Genomic DNA, 23,388 nt, shown 5'->3' on the forward strand with positions numbered 1-23,388 from the left:
TTGGTCTGGTGACCCACACTTCATTATTCAGTATACCCGTAGATTTCCATGCCACATTTAGGTGCTTTGGTGGTATCGACATTCTTACTCACCAGACATAAAACCCCATCGAAAATGAATAGGATGTTATGTCTGGTGAATTAGAATGCCCATAACCACCAAATCACCTAAACATGGTACGGAAATCTACAGGTATATCGAAGAGTGAAGTGTGGGCCACCAGACCAAACAAACAAAAACAGCTGAAAGCAAAGCATCAAGGATATCTGGGCTTCCATAACTCCCATACAATGTCCTGCCATCGACTTCAATGTTAAATGCAGCATTCCAGTTACAGCTTATAACCAAATTTTGAACATTGAAATGTAATTTAGATGGTACCAAATGCCAACAGTATTAATGTAAATGGGAAAAAAGAAAGAAATTTGGATTATAACACTAAAAAACTGTTTTGCGTAATAATGTGGAACAGAGCATTTTGGGAATTTTAGGTTTTTATTATTTTTTTTAAAAATGTTATTATTGAAAGGTTCATTCAAAAACGTTTTAATTGTACTCTAATGGCTGATGACTTGAAAATTATGACGACTGTCATACATTTTGATTATTTGGGGAAATGTCATTTGCATAATAATGTGGAACACGGTGTATGTGTCGCGTCAGGAAGGAGAGGAGAGGAGATGGGTCTCTTGATGTGTGGTGGCAATAGGAGAGGGGAGGGGTCGCTTGATGTGTGGTTGCATTCCCGCTCCGGCAGGGCATGTGGTGGCATCCCGGATCCGGCAGGTAGGAGAGGGGCTACTTGATGTGCAGTGGCATCCCGGCTCCCGTGGTGGGGAGCAGCAGAGGGCTAAGACTGAGCACGGCCCTCATAGACACACCCAGCTGACGACACCTCACCATCAACTCCGGGAAGGACGCAGAGTCTGCAGGGCGGAGGAGGACACACACAGGGAGACAGAGAGGACACAAACACACAGAACACACACAGAACACACACACAGACAAAGAACACACACAGAGAACATGCATGCACACACACAGACAGATAGACAGGCAGACATCACACAGACGCGCGCGCGCGCGCGCACACACACACAAGGGCAGTCAGAACAGCCTCCAGTGTGCTCCGTCAAACATATGAAAGCTGGCTAACACAGCTCATAAACTCACTCTAACTATTGTGAAGAATAAGTTCTGATTGGGGAAAAAAAAAAGTTTTTATTACTCAAAGCCATAAAAATGGACTCGCGCAGCAGAATGAATAGAAGAATAGTAATTGTACATTGTATGACGTCATTTGAAAAGAGCTTATAATTACACACAAAAAACGTTATGGGACTTCAAAAATGGAGAATATAGAACCTTTAATTAAAGCACTTGTTCAAATGGAAGAAAATAAAAAACTATTAAAAAAAACCTCCAATGCTTCTGAGACTGTCTGCCCTGGGTGCATTAACATGAGTGTCAGACAGCCCTGCAGCCCTGAAGTGGAAATAAATGACGAGGCTCACAGTCTGACTTACAGTGTACACCACTAAAGTGAATAGTTCAATAGAATATAGTTTTCACATGAAATATGACATATTTTGTAAAGAAATCTTAGAAATTACTTTTGCAATGTAATTAAGTTATATTTTCAGGGGACCTAGTGAAGATGGGGTCTGTTGTAAAGGTGGCCACCTTCAACATAGGCCTAAAGTGCAAGGGGAAATCCTGATTTGTGTTCTTAGTACGGCCCTTATAGGACTTCAAAAAAATTGACGTGGCCCCTCAAATGAAAAAAGTTCCCCACCTTTGCTTTACAGCATGACCGAGCTATGGACCCACCACATCCACAACCTTTCACCAGAATGCTGAACTATGCCGACGGTCAAACGCCATCCTGTTCACCTCTCATGCAACTTTGCAGATTCTGAGTCAGTTGTTGACATGTAATCACCTCAAAGGGCTAAACAAGTGGAACAAAAAAACGCACCGCAATGCAGTTTATGTCTTCAGTTTATTTTTCAAAAAGGTTCACAGGAAGTGAACTGTGCTGAGCGTGCTTCCATTTAATCCTGGACAAACTATGTGTTTTCTGCCCACACTGAGGGTGCCTCTGTATTTTTTAAATCCTCGCTGGGGAAAGCCGTTTTCTTTCATGTTTTTTTCCCCTTTAACTTGCAGGCGTGTGGAGACTGTGATGCTTCTCCTCTATTTACCTTTCCGTTATCGTTGCAGGTGAAATGGACAGTGTGCAGGATTTCTTTACACTTGAATGAAAACCCCACTGGGATAGTATCCTATGCAAATTGCATCCTGTCCAACTACAGAGGAGTGCCAAGACGCAATTTTGAACTCTTCATGAATTTTGAACGTCATCATGCCAAAAAAATCCAAAAGGAGTGTGCAAACCTTTTTTCAGAAAATTAAATTTTTAGCTCTCTTTACCTCACAGGTAAACTAATGTTTCTCCATTTACCTGTGGAGGCTGTCATGTACAGTATTTGCCCTTTACCTTGCAGGTGTGCGGAGGCTGTCACGTAGAGCTTTTGCCTTTACCTTGCAGGTATGCAGAGACTAATGCACTTCCCTTTACCTTGCAGGTGTGTGGATGCTGTAATGTAGAGTATTTCCACTTAGCCTTGCAGGTGTGTGGATGCTGTAATGTACAGTGTTTGCCTTTACCTTGCAGGTGTGCGGAGCTGGTCTTGCGAAGGTTGGGGAAGGAGTGGTAGGTAAGGAAGCAGGCCAGCATGTTGGTGTCAGAGTCCTCCTCCTGGGGCTGCCCACTCATGTAGCCCAGCAACACGTGGCTGTTGCCTAAACACACACACACACACACACACACACACACACACACACACACACACACACACACACACACACACACACACACACACACACACACACACACACACACACAGGAGGTCACAGTTAAGTACATGTACGGTAATTGTCACAGGGGCAGACACGCACGCACGAAGCAAGAGGTCACAGTTAAGTATATGTATGGTAATGGTCACGGGGCTATAGAGAGCCCTTCAGCCCTTGTACACAGGAAGAAAGAGATCACACGTCCGGTACAGGGTAGAAATAAGCATAGAGGTAGAATACAATAGAAGCCCGCTGTCCATATATATATACAAGTCAGAGGTCTGGCTTAAAGAATTGTGGATATGCCTCTGTAAGCAACTGGCTTAAGCGACGATCAATCGTGCCCCACTCTCCTTTGACTTAGCTACCCGATGAGTTAATGACAGAACTAGTGCATCAGTACCTTAAACGTGCCCCCACCGAGTCGTTGGCTGCTAGTTGGACCCATAAGAATCAATGATACATGCTAACTTGGAGGTTAAATTCTCACCAGACTCAGAGAATGGCTGGAAGTACAGGAGAAAGGAAAAATTCAATCATTTTACTGGAAGGGCGGTGTAAAATGAGCTTATTTCAAAGGGCAGTAACCATTCAAATTCTTTCCATTAGCTGCAGTGTTTTTGGAAACCAAACAGTAGCATGTGGTCTGTCCAGACGCATAAATGTTATCAGGCACCACATCACAAAAAAGAGAACTGTCAAAAGAATGTCAGAGATTTGTATGCAGCTGCAAAATGACTCCTAAAGTATTGTCATCCAAGATCTTTGCTAAAGTGCTTCTTGCTAAATTGCGTGGGGAAACTGCTGCAGCTCAGCTCCAAATCAAGTACAATTGTGGCCAAGTGTTTCAGCAATTCCTCTGCCAAAACGCTCTCCAAACTGTAATTTCATCTTCTTCCATGCTTGCCTTCATCATTTCAAATGGTACATATTTTCAGAACGGAGTATTTTGGCATCTCATCTCATCTATGTCCATAAGCAGAAAAATACATGAAAATACATTGAATATGTTCAATGGTTAGGGAGGCGGTCTTAAAATCAGAAGGTTGCCGGTTCCAATCTCACCCTTACCTCTTCCTAAACCTCCATCCATGGCTGAAGTGCCCTTGAGCAAGGCACCTAACCCCACACGGCTCCAGGGACTGTAACCAATAGCCTGTAAATAACTAAGTCGCTTTGGATAAAAGTGTCAGCTAAGTGTAATGTAATGTAAAAGTTCCACATCATTTTGCAGGGATTCAGTTTCACAATAGAGGCAAGAGTGGGCAACTCACCTGAACTGCTGGGTCCCCCAGACCAGAGTGCCCATTCCTTATTAAAAGAAAGGATTTGAAGGGCCCCCCTAGCTCAATTAGCCTTGGGCCCCTTAATGGCTAAATACGCCACTGATGATTTTAAGCATGTCTTTCCTTCTAAAAAACTCTGTTGCAGAATGTTGTGACCTGAGCTAACTCTGACTCGCTCAAAATTAAATGAGCAAATCAGAACTGCAATTCCAGGAATGTCAAGGAGCTCTCAGATATTTCTGGCCACAAGACTGTGCATACTTGGAAAAGAACATCGGCTTAAATAGAAGAGCAAAATAAAACCCCATATTACCTGGGCAAAATAAGAGATACTTTAAAGTCTGAAAACCTCAAACTGTTTCAAAGTTGCTTTGCATGATTTGTTGATGAATTTGGCATCGGAAGAGAGTGTGTGGTTTCCTTCATCTGTATGCATCAATGTTGCTATGAACAACATCTAACACCAGATGCTGGATACCTTAGTTTGTCTGATATCTGGCACCTTTCCTGAGATCTGTCATCATGACATTACAAAGACTAATGAATGCTGATGTAAGTATCAGATCCCATAACTTCACCTTACACCATTGTTAAGGTGGAACTGCTTTTATTTTAGTGCTTCTTTCACTTTCTTCCGGAAGCCTTTTTTAAGCCTACTGTAGTGAAACTCCCAGCTTGGTAGACCAGACTCTTTCACTTCGCTTCACTGTGTGGAGACACTGACAACTCTTATCTCGATTGGAGCATACTTACTTGTTAACGACACTTGAATCTTGAAAATCATAAAACTATTGAGTCAACTTTCAATTTTTTTGACAAAATAAATACTCAAACTCAACTTAAATTCAACTATTCTTTCAGCGCACCAATTGAATGGCAGAGACCTCCCTCTTTTTAGTGATTGGCTGCGAGATGATGAGGCCAAAGAAATCCATAGTCTCTTTAGAATTACCTGTATGATATTCATCATGTATTATAGTTCAATCAAAAAGTTTTTTCTTTTACCTGACATGCTCGGCAGTCACAACTCTAACAGCAAGAGGTGCGAACAACCTGTCAACATTGACAAGAAGGTCTCACCTCCAAAACATCACCTATTTTAAAGCACGTCACACTTCCATGAGACCCTCTGATGAAGACGGAAGTCTTACAGTCGAAACATGTCAGGTAAAAGATGGAACTTAAACATGTCTGAAACAAAGGAAACTTTAAGCATTGAATTGAGGAATTCCCTGACACATGGAACCTTACAACATAACCTATCAGCCTGCCAGTCAACCATTACACAGCTTTTGCCACACTCAATTTGAAGGCAACTTGTATGGAGAGTGCCAGACATCTGGGCCTCTCTGCTGCGTTGGTGGGGAGAGGGAACGAGCCTTCCCGTAAAAGGCATTCCAGGCCCACCACAAACACACACAAATATTATGTTGATTTCTTGGGAAAATTATTTCAAGGCCCACTTGGAATACCTTCAGGGCCCACTAGTCGGCCTGGGCCTACAGTTTGAGAATCCCTGACACATGGTACAGTAGTAAAGCACAATGCCTAACTGGACACTACTATGGGTGCTAAAGGTGTCTCTGGGCTACTTAACATAATCTGCTATATTGAATCTCAAACTATTACCGTATCAGCCTACCAATCAACCAATGCATATCTTTTGCCATACTCCATTTGAAGGCAACTTGTGTGGAGACTAGAGCGCCAGACATCTGGGCCTCCCTGCTGCGTCAGTGGGGAGAGGGAACGGGTCTTCCTGTAAATGGCATAAAAGGCATTCCCGGCCCACCACAAACACAATGGCCGGCGCTAAAGAGGCATGTGGATGAGTGTGCCAGCCAGCATGACTGGCGTCTCGGGTGGCACAATGGCTGTGTGCCTTTAGGGCGGGCGAGGAAAAGGGGAATGGGGAGCGTCCAATGGCCAAGCAGAGCTCTACGTCACACACCAAAATACCCTGCTATGCACACACATGCATACAGGCACAAACACACACCCCTGTTAGGTTTAAAAGCTTGCTGCAGTTCCCACAGGGCTAATGTAATGTGAAGTATGAAGTCATTCAGGTTTACACTGACCTATTGTTGCAGTCAGACAGGACAGGCATGCGTTTTAAAAATAAACTCCTTGATTTAAAAAAAAAAAAAAAAATGCACCAGGAATTTTGTGTATGCATCGCATCAGTGTGTGTGTGTGGGCGTGTGACAGTGTGTGTGTGTGTGTGTGTGTGTGTGCGCAAGTATGCATCAGTGTGTGTGTGTGTGTGTGTGTGGGTGTGTGCAAGTATGCATCAGTGTATGCATCAGTGTGTGTGTGTGTTTGTGTGTGTGTGTGCGTGTGTGGGTGTGTGCAAGTATGCATCAGTGTGTGTGTGTGTGTGTGTGTGTGTGTGTGTGTGTGTGTGCAAGTATGCATCAGTGTGTGTGTGTGTGTGTGTGTGTGTGTGTGTGCAAGTATGCATCAGTGTGTGTGTGTGTGTGTGGATGCGGGTGTGTCCCTCACCAGCCAACCAGCGGTCTAGGGCGGAGTCCGCGGCGCTCTTCATGACGGGCAGGAGCTCCGAGTGGAGCAGCAGACCGCCGCACTTCCTGTTCCTGGTGGGCGTGACCTGTAGAGGCGTGGAGGCGGTGGTTGTCGTGGCGATGGGGCGAGGGGGCGTAGCGTAGCGTCTCTGCAACACGCGGCTGCCACACACCTCCTGCAACAGCTTCAGCTGGGCCAGCCCAAACGTCTCCCCCACCTCCCCACGCTCCACACACCGCACCGCCTATTACACACACACACACACACACACACACACACACACACACACACACACACACACACACACACACACACACACACACACACACACACACACACACACACACACACACAGTAATGATTACACCTCCTTCAGCTGGGAAAGCCCAAACGTCTCCCCCACACTCCACACAGCGCACCGCCTGCAAACACACACACACACACGCACACGCACGCAAGCATACACACGTGCAGTACACACACACGCACTAATGAGTATATCGCCTGCAAAACACACACACATGCAGACAGTACATACACAAATGAGTGTACAGTAACTGTGTCTGCACACACGTAGCCTACAACCAAACATTCACAAACATATGTACAAACAGATACATGCATACAGGCACACAGACACATGCACACACACACACGCGTGCGCGCACACACGCACACGCACACACACACACACACACACACACACACACACACACACACACACACACACACACACACGCACACTTCATGAACAGCACAGTGTCCACAGCTCACTGCACACAATCATACCAACATGATCAGATCACACACTGTCACACATGTAATGCAGACTCATGGTGACTGGCAGTCTGGTTTCATTAAGATGGCAGATTACAGACACACACACACTATATATCATATCATGCATCACGTGTGAGAGATACAGACACACACACAACATATCATGCATCGCGTGTCAGAGATACAGAAGCGATTTAAAACACACAAAGACTTTAGTTTCTGAAGAGCCGTGGGCAATTTTTGATATAGATGTTTCCAAACGTAAGGCTAATTCACATGTATAATTACAATCCCTGGGGTACATTGCAGATAGAGATACAGATTGGATTGAGGGGGTCTAATATTTGGAGACATCGCCTTGCCCTTTCTGCAACGCGCTTCGAATCCGCTGCATGCCTAGTACGCACGCACGGACACACTTTCATGAATGAATTGCTCCATAGCTCAATGCACACAATCGTCAAGTTTGATCACACACTCCCATGAAAGACCAGACATATTTACAGGCAGAATGATATAAATGCTTCCAATTCAAGAATTGTGCTATAGCCATCATAAGGCTATTTTACACCTTCACACACACACACGCAGTCACAGCCACACACACACACAGTCACAGCCTACACAAGAACACTTCCATTCATGATACTGTGTTCATAGTCCAATGCACACAATCAGACCAACTGATCACAAACACTGATGCAAGTCATACTGCTTACAGTTACAGCAGAGGAGGGGAAAATCTGGCCCATTTCATGAACCATTTAACGTGGGCCACAGAGCCCTTTACAAGAAAGACAGCTGGGCTATGGTATGACGCCATACCTGATCCATCATGTAAGTGGGCTAGGGCAGTGGTTCCCAACCTTTTTCTTAAGGGACCCATGTTTTTACTATTGTAAGCTTTGGTGACATAACCACGCGAGCGCCCGCGAGAAACTTCCTGCGAAAACTTATTTTAGTTATTTTATTCCTCAATTCGTCTTTGGTCAAATATAGAATAAATGTTTAATGTAGCACTTACAATTTGTTACGTCTATGCATTTATTAGTTAAATGCTTTGTCTTTTATTCAACATGGGCTATATATATTTAAAACGAAACCCCTTAAAATCAGGAGGGCTCCGCGACCCCCTGTGGATCTTTGGCGACCCATAAGGGGGGTCCCGACCCATAGGTTGGGAACCACTGGGCTAGGGTATGACATTATACCTGATCGATCATGTAAGTGGGCTACGGTATGACGCTGTACCTGATCCACCATGTAAGTGGGCTACGATATGACGCCATACCTGATCCATCATGTAAGTGGGCTATGGTATGACGCCATACCAGATCCATCATGTAAGTGGGGTATGGTATGACATCATACCTGATCCATCATGTAAGTGGGCTACGGCATGACGCCATACCTGATCCATCATGTAAGTGGGCTACTGTATGACGCCATACCTGATCCATCATGTAAGTGGGCTGCGGTATGACGCTGTACATGATCCATCGTGCAAGTGGGCTGCGGTATGATGCTGTGTACATGATCCATCATGCAAGTGGGCTGCGGTATGACGCCGCACCTGATCCATCATGTAAGTGGGCTATGGTATGACATCATACCTGATCCATCATGTAAGTGGGCTACGGTATGACGCCATACCTGATCCATCATGTAAGTGGGCTATGGTATGACATCATACCTGATCCACCATGTAAGTGGGCTACGATATGACGCCATACCTGATCCATCATGTAAGTGGGCTATGGTATGACGCCATACCTGATCCATCATGTAAGTGGGCTACTGTATGACGCCATACCTGATCCATCATGTAAGTGGGCTACGGTATGACGCCGTACCTGATCCATCATGTAAGTGGGCTACGGTATGACGCTGCACCTGATCCATCATGTAAGTGGGCTACGGTATGACGCTGCACCTGATCCATCATGTAAGTGGGCTACGGTATGACGCTGTACCTCATCGATGATCATGCAAAGCTATGTGTACACCAAGAGCAAGCTATGCTACCTGAGCGACGGAAGCCATGATTTCTCTATGGAGGGTTGGTGATTACAGCGACCAAAGCGAAGCGACCTGAGCGACCAGAACGAATTTCAGCGATTAAAGTCAAGCTAATATCATGGTAATGAGCAATTGGAATGATCATATCTCCGAATGTCCCAGGCTGACAAGCCAGAGCCGGTATGATTAGCTAAATCAAACATGTCAAGGTCACGTCCAGAGTGAATAAAGTGAATTAATGGTGAAACTTCTTCAGCGGCATCAGGTACTCGGGTAGTGTAGGTCGTTTCTGGTGTACACGCGGCTTAGGTGGGCTACGGTATGATGTTGTACCTGATCGACAGCCATATAAGTGGGCTATGCTATGAAATGACGCTGTACCTGATCCATCATGCAAGTGGGCTGCGGTATGATGGCTGTGCATGTGGGCTACAGTGTGAAGTCGTACCTGATCGATGGCCATATACGTGGGCAGCATCTCTGGTTTCTCCTGGGTGACACACTCATACAGGATGGCAGAGTACAAGGCCTTCTTCTGGAGGAAGAAAACACACACACACACACACACACACACACACACACACACACACACACACACACACACACACACACACACACACACACACACAAGTATAAAAGTCTGCTTCTGGAAGGGAGAAAACACACATACACACATGGGAATAAGGCCTGCTTCTGGAGGAAGAATGCATGCGCACGCACGCACGCACGCACGCACGCACGCACGCACGCACGCACGCACGCACGCACGCACGCACGCACGCACGCACGCACGCACGCACGCACGCACACACACACACACACACACACACACACACACACACACACACACACACACACACACACACACACACACACACACACACACACACACACACACAAGCACATGCACGCGCACACACACAGACACACACAAACACAGTATAAAGGCCTGCTTCTGGAGGGAGAAAACACAGAGGGGGGAAACATACACACAAGCAAAGAAGGTCTCTTGGAAACCAATGATGGAAACCCAACAGTGTAATTGGAAAATATTAGAGGACTGTGGGTGTATGGGTGTGCGCCACCGTCACCGTGTGTGTGTGTGTGTATGTGTGAGAGAGAGAGAGAGAGAGAGAGAGAGAGAGAGAGAGAGAGAGAGAGAGAGAGAGAGAGAGAGAGAGTGTGTGTGTGTGTGTGTACACGCGACAGTATGTGTGCGAGTGTGTTTGTGTGTGTGTGTGCGTGGAGAGAGAGAGAGAGAGAGAGAGAGAGAGAGAGAGAGAGAGAGAGAGAGAGAGAGAGAGAGAGAGAGAGAGAGAGAGAGAGAGAGAGAGAATGTGTGTGTGTGTGTGTGTGTGTGTGTGTGTGTGTGTCTGTGTGTGCGCGTGTGTACGCATGTGCGTGTGCGTGCGCGCATGTGTGTAGTCTAGGGAAAGAAGGACCTAATGGAAAAACAGCTCCTGAGCAGTCCATTGGCCGGTCTCCTGCAGTCTGCATTACACAGCCAGCACATACAGCCCAACAGCCCATACCAGCCTGTTCCGGTCTGGCCCAGTTCTACACAGCCAGAACCACTAAACCCCAGACTAGACTAGACTGCCCAAGACTGGCTTTCATTATCCGTCCCCACAGCCTCTCAGATGGTGTGTACTGTGAACGCTGCCACAACTAAGCTTTACAAGACAACAGCACTGAGGAAAGAGGTCAGGTTTGGTCCCCAGGGGAAAATGTAAATACTAGTTCATAGGTGTGCAACACATGCGCGCACACACACGCACGCAAACTAATAAAGACTGTTACTATACTAACAGTCTAGTCTTAATAACTACATACCGGTAAATAATGATACATGCTACAAGTTAAGATTAATCTGAATTCTCTGCATATGTTGTGCTTAAACAGTGAGAGTGGAAGCTGAACCCTGAATGTGGTAGGTAGTGGACTCCTCAGTCTCTGTAGTCAGTCACACACGTGTTTGGCAGTGTACGCACACGCACACGCACACGCACACGCACACGCACACAGTAACTCACATGTTTGGCAGCGTTGTCCGTGGTGACTTGGCAAAAGTACTCAGCGAAGGAGAGCAAGGCCGCATCCGAGGTGAAGGCTGAGATGGCCTCAGGCTGCAGAGGAGTGGAAGAAGGAAAGAGGAGAGAGGAGAGGAGAGGAGAGGAGAGGAGAGGAGAGGAGAGGAGAGGAGAGGAGGGGAGAGGAGAGAAGAGAAGAAAGGAGAGGTGAGGAGAGGAGAGGAGAGGAGGAGAAGAAAAGAGGAGAGGAGAGGAGACAAAAGAGAAGGAGGAGAGGATAGAAGAGGAGAGGAAAGGAGAGGAGAGGAGAGGAGAGGAGAGGATATGAAGAAAGGAGAGGAGAGGAGAGGAGAGGAACGGTGGAGGAGAGGAGATGGAAAGAGGAGTAACTTTAGAATACAATACAATACAATGGTTTGCCTCTCCATGGGAAACTCGGACATAGTAGATTCCCTCACTCCCAACTACAAACACCACCTGACCAACACTGTAATCATCACCACTAGACAGTTATACAGTATGTAGCTGTGTGCTATAGCTCCATGCAGACAGCTGTGTCCTGCCACCCCATCACCACACACTTGTAATTACAATTTCAGACTGATCTAAAAGCATCGGAGTCCTGAGAACTTGAAAGATGGCTCATTTTGTAACAAGTTGTTTGTTTTCCCTGGCCTTTATGCGGTGGTGACCTTGACCTCTGAGATGGTGGAAAAAGAAGAATTATGGGAGTGGAGTCAGCGGATGAAACCATGGCACTCTACAAGTACTACAAGTAGATCACATCTGATTTCAACGAGGCCCTAAACACACACACGAAAGCTGACAGAGGGCAAAGGTGTCAGCTGTCTCAGGCCCAGGGAGAAGGGCGCCCCAGAATTGGGTTCTCATTACATTGCATACATTGCATGTATTGGGTGAGGGGTCCCTTTCAGATGACACTGTCCCGGGCCTACACAAAGCTGTCAGCGGCCCTACACATACACGCACGCACACACACATACACACATGAGCGCAAGTACGCACACACACACACACACACACGTGCGCGCACGCATGCACACGCACACGCACGCACGCACACACACACCTTAAATGAGTTGACATCAGGTTTGAGCGTGAGGTTGAGGCCCAGTGGGTCGTCCTTGTATGGCACCTGTCCCGCCCGCAGCTTCACATACAGAACGCCGTCTCTGGACAGGATGGATCTGCAGCGGAGAGAGAGAGAGACAGAGGAAAGTCAGGCACCCCAAGACTGGTTTTACCATCCCAGCAGTTTTGGGTAGGGTGCGTTGCAGACATCCAAAAACACTTTTTGCAGGTGCCAGACAAAAGTGTCGGACAGTTGAAGGAGGTAGGTCTGTACACTGCCAAAAAAAAAACACTCTTCATATGCCTGATGAAGATCCAGGGCAATCGAGTTGCTTTTTAAATAATAAAGTTTATTTTTTGGAGCTTATTGGCAGTGTGCAGGCCTACCTCCTTCAACTGGTTTTACCATCCCCTCAGAGTAATTTCATTGAGGGCATATGGAGTACCTAAGTCTCCACTCAGTCCGGTCACCTCATGGGGCCTGGGAAGTCAAAAAATGTTGACTGGGCTCTAATGGACCGATCAATCCCATTTTCTCACACACCTCGCCTTTCCCCCAAGAACAGATATATACTGTACCTCAAAATTAATGATAACCAATGACGTGATTGTCAATTTTACTTGGCAAGCGATTGTGAGTTGTGTGCACTCAAAAATATGTAATTACTTGGACTACACGAGAAAAGTCGCATGTCTGACATACAGGCACTTAAGGGCTGTCTGTGAGCCTTCAGCCTCGGTTCACGTCAAATACAGGGGCAGCACATTGTAATCTACTGCCTAGGTAAAAAAACTAAAGCAATGTTTCTTTCCTGCCGAAAATGAGCGGTCTTACAACGCAAATCCAAATCTTTAAAATTCGCTGTGATATGTGAAATCCAGAGCACGTGTCAAACGGAATCAGGATTTGGCTTGACTCGCCCTGTTCACTTTGAGTCAAATTTTTGCGTACAAGGGCGTGACTTAGGTGCCCCATTGAGTCTAATCTTTAGCAGTGTAGTTGAAATTGCAGCGGAGAGAGAGAGCACAGTCAGATAGTGAGGGAGACGGCAGGAAACCCCCTCATGACACTGCAAATATGACATGGAGGTGGACGTAGACACACACACGAACACCAACACACACACACACATGCACTGATACAAAGAACCTTGCCAACAAGAAATCATCCCACGCAAGGAGGAACACAGACATGCGAGACAAAACAAGACTAAAGTACAAAGCCATCGTGGACTAGAAAGCATACCGCATGCACACTCACGCATGCAAAACAAACAAGAGGGAGACACAAAACCCAATCACCAATCAACACTGAAAATGCACACCAGCAAAACTTAAATGAACTGTGTAGACACAACGGAAAAACATCCAGGAACAAACAACATACATAAACAATTGTTTGGTAAATAAACATGTAACAGACGTGAGGAAAACCAGATGATGGGATGAAAGGAGACAGTACTAGAGGGTAAGACGAAACCGCTGCAAAACGTAAACATATATACCCCATTGCAAACTTTCCCATACTCAGGTTGGCTACTTCCGCCACTAAACATGAGAGAGTGGCCAGATGCACTGTTAAAGTGATATGCCACTATTTTGCGAAATAAGGCTCATTTGACATCTTCCCTTGAGTTAAATGATTGCGTTTACCTTTCTCCTGTACTTCCAACCATTCTCCGAGTCTGGCAACCCAAATACTACCTCCTAGTTAGCATGTATAATTGAATCGAATAGGACCAGCTGGATTCAATGATAATTGCTAGCTCGGAACTGTAAGTAATATAACCAGACCAAGAAAACGGCTGGAAGAATGAGAGAAAGGTAAAACTCAATAATTTACCTCAAGGGAAAGTTTGAATTGAGCTTATTTCCCGAAATGGTGGAGTATCGCTTTAAGATGACTGGCTACTAGTGATCAATGGTCTATAGCAGGGCTCGGCAACTATTTTGGCCTGAGGGCCACATTGGGTGTGGAATATGGATCGCAGGGCCAGATGTCGCAGGCAACATGCATGTGCCAATAATGAGAAATACTGTGATGTACTTTGTACACTGACATAATTTTCTGGCTATTTCCATCCTGCACATTGCAATATTTAGATATGACCTTGATTAATCTCACACATGCAACACCCTTTGCTATTTTAAGAATTTGTAGGTGTGAGTATGGTACTTTGAGTTTAAAAGGCTCTGTGGGCCAGATGGCATGGCTCAGCGGGCCGCATGTGGCCCCCGGGCCTGAGTTTGCCCACCTCTGGTTTAAAGCATCCATTCAAAACGGATACTTCAAATCACATGACAAGGGTACAGAGCAGTTTCAGCCTCGCGGCTAGGGAGTCGGTCTTGGGAACGGGAAAGTTGAGGATACAAATCCCCTACTAGTATAGAAAGAGCATGGGTGGATGACCAAGTGACCAATGATCTCCTCAATCCTCCTTCATAGCCGAGTGAGACACAACACCAAACTGCTCCAGGAACTGTAACTTGTACCTTCAGCAGTAGGCCACAACTGGTCCACCATAGCCAAACAACCATGTTTGAAACCATTTGTATTGTTGAATTGCTTGATGAAGGTCAATAGATCGAAACGTCACTATTAAACGCTGCAATTGTGGGCATAGTGCTTTCTTGTCTTTAATGTGCATGGAAGGGCCTACCAAAGTGTCACTGTCAGGGGAGCAGTGAATTAAATGTGCCGCTGCTAAATGTAAGGCCATTCAGATTTCTTGGCCATCGTGTAAGTGCAATGCCATGTAATGGCTCATTCTTTTGAAACTCTGTTGTCGGGAGAACCGAGTTCATTCTCCCAACATGCATTGTAAATGTGTTCTGGAGTACACCAAACTGTGCGTAGTTTGTGCTTAGGAACCCTGATCTGAGTACCCGCTCTAATGCACTGTCCTGAGGCGGCGGTCGAGTTCCACTAGGGCTGGGTTCAAAAGACCGAATCACGATCCAATATTGATTCATGTTCGAAAAGGGCACTATCGATTCACAACTTTGTGGAGCGATCTTTTGCCGATCATTATAGGCGCTATTTTCTCAGCCACGTCCTGTAGCTCTCTTCCACAGTTTACCACTTCTTTCTCACACACCAAGGTATTTCATGTTTGTGTGGGCATCAAAGGCTGAGATATTTAGGTTTTTATAACCGGTCTTAGAATTCTAGGCATAAATGGGTTAAAGTGACAGCCCAGCAATACAAAAGATCGGTATCGAATCGAATCAAATCGGATCATGGATCGAATCGGATCGTAGCCTTCTTAATCAGAATCGAATCGATCCAGGAAACTTGGATCGATTCCCAGCCCTAGTTCCGACTACAGAGAGTCAAAAGAATGTGCCATAAACCCAGTGCTGACAGGGTTGTCCTTACTGTAGATGCTGAGTTCCTTTGCTCATGTCAATGGACAGCTCCCAGTAGCGAGGGCCCTTCACTCTGACCTGTACGCAGAGGACCACAGACAGACAGAAAGACAGACAGACATAAAGACCACAGGTTACATAGCATATCAGCTAAAAACCAAGGGATAAACAACATTCCAAAACAATATTTATAAACACACACAGACGCTCATGTTTGCACCAAATATGCTGCGCTTCCACTCCTCCCTCCTCCTGTGACACTGGAAAACACTGTGCTGACCTACTGTGACCTTTCCCCTGCTAACCCGCCATTGTGAAAATATCAGGTGTCATTCTTCAACAGACTAGCTGCTGAGAACTAGAAACAAACATAGTGGCAGCAAGTTTTTCTGAGATTATTGGACGAAGACGTCAACCATCCACAACATTTTACTTGTATTTCAGATGAAACCTACTGATAGATACACTAATAGACATGACTGGATTAAGATAACCCAGGGCCCCTAGGCTACATGTTGCTGTGAGCCCCCTCAGTAAGCAAATTTCATGACAAATTGACATAGACAGTGTCATAAATACAAGCTAGGAATTAAGACTTAACATGTTTACCAACTGTACTGAACACAATAGATGAATTTTTCAATATTGCATCTTGTCACAATTCTGTAATTTTTCACTTTTGGCCAATCAGGGTCCCCCTGGGAGGTGGAGACCCCCTAGGCTGCAGCCATATATAACCTGTGCATTAATCTGGCCCTGCTTATAGATACTACACATACATTTCTATAAATAAAGTCTTTCCTATTTTTTCAAGTTAGCCCGTGGCATTCCACATGCTTCCTTCTTTGCTTCAATGCACTCGTCTTCACCATTTGGAAAATTTCTTCCACCCAAGTGCTGTAAATCCCATACAATCTTTACTAGCAGGCTACAAATTATTTAGTTGAATAACCTTACCTCTTTCAGAAGGTGAAGCTCTGGTAATAAAGTCGGAGCCATCAACTCGACTGTCACTTCTTCATACCATTTAGTGCCCTGAAGAGGAGAGAACTGGCATTTTAATCATGCTGTACAAGGAATACTGCAAATGTTCAATAAAGTGACTCGTAACACCACACTGTAAGGACATACATTTCTAAATCAATAAATCTGTGTTTATGCTGGTGACTTAGACTACACTGCTACGTTGAAGCAACAGCAAAGTTGATGGCAACTTATTGCTCAACCTGTTCCAGATAAATTAACAATTTACCCGTCCAACCTGCCCAAGGATTAGCATGAGTTTAAATACAGGTATCAAATGCAAGACGGCCAGATGCACAGACCAAACAATCATTTTCAAGTCTGAGTATGAGAGAGGTACGCACAGAGAGATTGTATGTGTGTTTGAGATTTGGTGTGTGTGTGTGTGTGTGTGTGTGTGTGTGTGTGTGTGTGTGTGTGTGTGTGTGTGTGTGTGTGTGTGTGTGTGTGTGTGTGTGTGTGTGTGTGTGTGTGTGTGTGTGTGTGTGTTCACATATAAACATGGTAGGCATGCCTGGTTAATAGCTGTGAACAGTGTGCCACCCTCCACTTTCCATTTTCTGTTAATTGAAAAAGTCAGCTGCTGGCTAGTCAAGCTGCCTGGGTGGCCGACAGCATCAACCTTCAAGGAGTCCTTCAAGAGGCCTCACTCCACTCTGGCCACCCAGACACAGAGGAAGACAACAGTGGAGTAGGGAGAGAGAGAGAGAGAGAGAGAGAGAGAGAGAGAGAGAGAGAGAGAGAGAGAGAGAGAGAGAGAGAGAGAGAGAGAGAGAGAGAGAGAGAGAGAGAGAGAGAGAGCGAGAGAGAGAGAGAGAGAGAACGGTAGAGGGACAGAGAGAGGCCTCCACTCTTTCCACTCAGGGACACAGAGAAAGACAACAGTGGAGAAGGGAGAGAGAGAGAGAGAGAGAGAGAGAGAGAGAGAGAGAGGGAGAGAAGAGAGAGAGAGAAGAGAGAGAGAAGAGGAGGAGAGGGAGAGAAGAGAACGGGAGAGGGACAGAGAGAGGGGGGAGTGGGAGAGGGACAAAGAGAGATAAGGAAAAATAGAAGGAAAACAAGTAAAAGAGAAAGAAAGAAAGAAAGAAAGAAAGAAAGAAAGAAAGAAAGAAAGAAAGAAAGAAAGAAAAGAAAAGAAAAGAAAAGACAAGAAAAGAAAAGAAAGAACCAACAGGGGAACAGTGGAGGGGGATTCTCGCTGGGAGGGCCTGTCAGTGTGGGCGATGACATGACAACCTCACGTGGGCATTACAAAGGCAGACTTGTTCTCGTCTCTTCACACCTGCGTCACTGCATATTCACCACCACAGGTGCTTGTGGCAACCGTGGCAGGTGGTGGGGACGCAAGATATGCAGACATCTGCATAACGTAATGCAATGTAATTAGGGCTAGTTTGGTATAGTAAGAGCAGAATGAACAAGAAGAGCATTAAATGCAATTTATTTGATGTTTTTATGCGCTTCAGAGGATGAGATCCTTAGGGTTTTATAGGCTGACAGAGTAATTTTCTCAAAATGGCTTAGGCGTATCACAGGCGTTTTAGGAATAAATGTAATGTAATACCTCTTCACTTGTCTGTGCTATTCTGTCTGCTGCACATGTGGATGAATTTAACGGACCAAAGGCAGGGATTGTGTCACACCGGCAGTCAGATAGCATGACAGCAAATTAAGTGGGCAAAGTAATGTGTGAATACAATTTTTCTCTTTCCCCCACAAACACATTCTCATTGCCTCTCAGGGGCACACCAAACTTCAAAATGGAACTTTTTGGACTGTTCAAGAGCAATGCTTCTCCAAAACATATCCATCGATGGTCGATATTCAAGAGGAAAAAATGAGAAATAGATAAAGAAATAACGCTATACCGATTCCTCAGCTTAGTCCAAAAGTTCCCATACATAGATTTTACATTAACTCTCGACCGTATCGCTGCAACATCAAGGTGGTGAGGGAGACATTGAGGAGGGTACTGCAAAACAAACCTTCATGCATTCCTGAGATTACCAAGGGTCACACAGCAGTAACTCTGAAGTCAAGAGGCAGATATGGTGTAACAGTTTGGGATTTTCAAAGCTTGTTCTTGGGATGGGAGGAGCAGAGGTTCAAATGCTCATTCTAGAGGGATACAATACTGTATAAATGTGGGACTAACAGAGTGGACATTATTATTTATTTACTTTGTTTCATTACTCGTGATGGTGAATATATCAGCCCTCCTCTGCATTTCCTGCATCCTCCCTCCATAGTGACCTTGGGCGAGGCCTGTAATACCAAGCAACTCCACAGAGAAACTGTGTGGGCCTGCTCCAGAGAGATTGTGTGGGTTTGTTCATTTGCTAGTTTGTCCAATTAAAAAAATTATGGATAGATTTTTTTTTGCAATATTTTCAATACAAGTCATAGTCAGGATAAATTGGAACCTTTTTTTTTTGGTAAGGATCACACACACGCACGCACACGCACGCACACACACACACACATACACACACACACACACGTTCCTGTTCTGACCTTGTATGTGACGTCCAGCAGGGCGTGACAGGGCTTCAGAGTGTCCACATCCACAGGCACCAGCAGCCGAGGCTCCGCAGCCAGCACCACCAGGTGACGCAGAGCTTGGAGATGGTAGCTAACACACACACACACACACACACACACACACACACACACACACACACACACACACACACACACACACACACACACACACACACACACACACACTTAACAAATACACCACTAGACGAGGCTCATCAGCTAACACAACCAGGTGACACAGAGCCTGGAGATGGTAGCTAACACACACACGCGCACACATTTTTGGAAATATCTCTATGGATAGATATGGCACTACTAGATATGGATAGATATGTCATTCCTAGATATGGACAGATATGGCATTTCTGCCTCCAAATGGACAAACTTCCTCAGAAACTCCACATTAACAGTTAATGAGATAGAAAAACACAAAAAACACACACAAAACACACACACACACACACACACACACACACACACACACACGCACACGCACACGCACACGCACACGCACACGCGCGCGCGCGCGCGCACAAGCACACCGCTTTAGTGTCAATAACACACCACGGTGTGTCTTCTGGAGTTTGTGAAAGCCCATTGGGAAACTCCAGCCCATTGGGAAACTCCAACTCCCATCGTCATTGTGACACAGCACTCCACAGCACACTGCACACAACGAAATTGCATTTATGCCTCACCCGTGCAAGGGGGCAGCCCTCAGTGGCGCCCCATGGGGAGCAGTGCGGTGGGACGGTACCATGCTCAGGGTACCTCAGTCATGGAGGAGGATGGGGGAGCGCACTGGTTGATTACTCCCCCCACCAACCTGGCGGGTCGGGAGTCGAACCGGCAACATCTGGGATGCAAGTCTGACGCCCTAACCGCTCACCCATGACTGCCCTAGTTTTTCATTAACACAATGTTTAAACTGGCTGATCATTGTCAGATGTTTACAGAAAGGGTGATGATGACCAGTGGGAATATGACAGAATATGACAATGAACACCCACGCTTTCCATCTCCACACATACATACACCTTTTATACAGAACACACACACAGGCAGTGTCAATGTCTTTCTTTCTGTTTCTATTCCTCCGCACACACACGCACATGCACGTACACACACTTATGATAAATGCCCTGCCCCCTCACACACACACACACACACAAAAAAAACCGTCATGGTTCCTCAGCTGTAAGTGAGAACAGTGTGTGAGTGTGTGAGTGTGTGTGTGTGTGTGTGTGTGTGTGTGTGTGTGTGAGTGTGTGTGTGTGTGTGTGTGTGTGTGTGTGCTTACCGGTTGTCAGTGCTGTGGACGGGGAAATGGGGGTAGAGTGCACACAGCAGAGCGGCGATGGCAGAGTTGGAGGTGCTGAGGGTGTACCTGCAAACATCACAACAGCACAGCACGGTTAGACACACACACACACACACACACACACACACACACACACACACACACACACACACACACACACACACACTGTACATGTGTACACACATATTTAAATACACACATGCACTGTAGACAAACACACACAGTAGACACACACAGTAGACACACACACACACACACACACACAGTAGACACACACACACACACACACACACACACACACACACACACACACACACACACACACACACACACACACACACACACACACACACACACACACACACTCACACACACACACAGCGTTTTGCCCCTCACACTCCCACACATACGCACACACACAGAGAAGCCTTCACACACACATACAGAAAGCGAAATTTTTAAAAAAAGATTTAAGATCAAAGATTAAAGACATGACAGAAACTGACACCTAAAATAAGCAGAGAGGGGGAGGTACCCACTGCAACTACAAAAGGGAATAAAAACTTCTTAAAAAAAAAAAGCCACTTCATACGATGCGATGACTAGTCTGCTGGCTGCCAAGAGGAGAGCATGAAAAGCAACACGGCCATTTAATGAAGCATGGAGCAAACAATGGAGCCATGGTGCTCAATATAGAAAAAAGAAAAAGAAATAAGAGGAGAGACAAAAAGCACACAGACAGGACAAACAATAAACTGAGAAGTGTACTGTGTGTGTGTGTGTGTGTGTGCGTGCGTGTGTGTGTGTGTGTGTGTGTGTGTGTGTGTGTGTGTGTGTGTGTGTGTGTGTGTGTGTGTGTGTGTGTGTGTGTGTGTGTGTGTGTGTGCGTCTGTGTGTGTCTGAGAGGGGGGGGAAATTATCCACCCATTGTTCAATGACATCAGTGGCGGTGTAGTGTGTCGCGGTGCGTTGCGGTCTGCAAATCGGTCTGCAAATCGGTCACTTAAAAATAATAGCACTGGAGTGGCTACAGGAGACAGAGTTCAAGCTGTGGAGCTGCCGCCCTGCTCTGTTGGCGTTTCCCAAACTTTATTTTGCCATGTGTACCCCTCCTAAAGCCAGGGATGCCAAGCTCAGGCTCGGGGGCCACATTTTATTTGGACCGCAAGATCATTTCAAATGTGCATAACAGTTGGCCCACACACACCATTAATATATTATAGTTCACTGAAAAAAAACTGCAGGGTTAATTCAACATTCAGCAGCCAATTTTTATTTGTACCATGAGATCATTTCAAATGTGTATAACAGTTGGCTCACACACACACCATTATTACTTCACAGTAAAAAATACAATGCAGGGTTAATTCAACATTCAAAGAATCTATTGAACCTTTTCTTTGTTGTATTTGGTCCCTGAGTACTCTGGAAGTGTATTAACACTACATTTTGTACTGTGTAGCATGGCTTGAACACAACATTTGGTGTGCCAGGGGGAATATGAGAGGCCCCAGACCACTGTATTTACAGGCACATCTGAGCTACCATATATAGTGGGAATAAGTGTTTGTGAAACATGCTTTCGAACATTAAGTGCGTGCCTGCACAATTTTAGTCCATTTTAAATACAAATTGAGGTTGGCCCACAACATCCAATGTCCAATATTTTTTTTTGGCCCACCTACCCTAAGCCCATATTGTCGTATCACGTACGCTTTCCCTCATTCTCTTTATCTCTTCCCCAATCCCAATGTGCTTTAGCGCCATACATTTGTTAGTATTATACATTTATGTACATTACATACCTCCTGCAATATACTCGTGTAATCTTCGTATTACATTATGTACCTCATGTATCTCCTGCAACATGCTCGTCTTACCTACCCCTCGTGGTACACGTACCCCTCGTTGAAAATCACTGTGCTATGCTGCTCTCTGCTCTGTGCCAATGCTGTGAAGAGCCACTCATGATGCGTGATGACGACGAAGAGCTGTCAGGAGTCAAGGCCTCATTTCTGTGTTAGGTAGGCAGCAGGCCGTGTGTTTTAGTGTTTAAGAGACGTCAGCTGAAGAGTGCCTATGTCTGCTTACCAGCCAGGGGCAGAGCTATGGGGGGGGGAGCAGGGCTTTTGCCCCTGGGTCCAGGGGCTTCCTGTATTGGTGGTGGGGGCCCTATTGTGACCTTGGCAAGCCATATAGAGGGCCCTCTCAGTGTCTTGCCCTGGGGCCCTGTGTGCATTTGTTCCTCTACTGTTACCAGCTTCTCTACTAAAGTACAGACACAGTGGTGACAAGGAGCAGGTGGGGACGAGAATACTTTTTCGGGAAGAAGAGGGGGTAAAAAGGAAAGTAGTTCACTTTGCTTCGCCTCCATACAAGTATATGCCCTCCACTTTTCACACGAAAACAGTGACTGACTCTCCTGTCAGCCTACTAGCAGGCGCTAGTGCTAATCAAAGCATACAAGCATGGATGCACATACACACACACACGTGACCAGGAGGAGTGGCGAATGCTTGAGAATGCTTTATCTGGGGGAAAA

The 23,388-nt window shown here is 45.8% G+C and overlaps 1 protein-coding gene across 5 annotated transcripts in view; it reads right to left on the reverse strand.

Annotated features, from left to right (window-relative positions):
• Nucleotides 1–651: 651 nt before the first annotated feature.
• Nucleotides 652–23,388, reverse strand: part of anapc1 (anaphase promoting complex subunit 1) — a 94,624-nt gene continuing 71,887 nt past the window's right edge. For 4 of the 5 annotated variants that reach the window (XM_063191941.1, XM_063191942.1, XM_063191945.1 and 1 more), the window contains 10 exons: nucleotides 20,826–20,912; nucleotides 19,499–19,616; nucleotides 16,919–16,996; nucleotides 15,972–16,039; nucleotides 12,591–12,708; nucleotides 11,504–11,596; nucleotides 9,919–10,005; nucleotides 6,651–6,915; nucleotides 2,671–2,805; nucleotides 652–926 (listed from right to left, as the gene is read on the reverse strand). In XM_063191941.1, coding sequence (XP_063048011.1) covers nucleotides 799–926; nucleotides 2,671–2,805; nucleotides 6,651–6,915; nucleotides 9,919–10,005; nucleotides 11,504–11,596; nucleotides 12,591–12,708; nucleotides 15,972–16,039; nucleotides 16,919–16,996; nucleotides 19,499–19,616; nucleotides 20,826–20,912 — 1,177 coding nt within the window. In that variant the 3' untranslated portion in view covers nucleotides 652–798. The remainder of the gene's footprint in view (nucleotides 927–2,670; nucleotides 2,806–6,650; nucleotides 6,916–9,918; nucleotides 10,006–11,503; nucleotides 11,597–12,590; nucleotides 12,709–15,971; nucleotides 16,040–16,918; nucleotides 16,997–19,498; nucleotides 19,617–20,825; nucleotides 20,913–23,388) is intronic. The other variant, XM_063191943.1, reaches the window with a different exon arrangement.

Source organism: Engraulis encrasicolus, chromosome 24 (assembly GCF_034702125.1).
Source record: "Engraulis encrasicolus isolate BLACKSEA-1 chromosome 24, IST_EnEncr_1.0, whole genome shotgun sequence".
In the NCBI taxonomy this organism is placed as follows: Eukaryota; Metazoa; Chordata; class Actinopteri; order Clupeiformes; family Engraulidae; genus Engraulis; species Engraulis encrasicolus.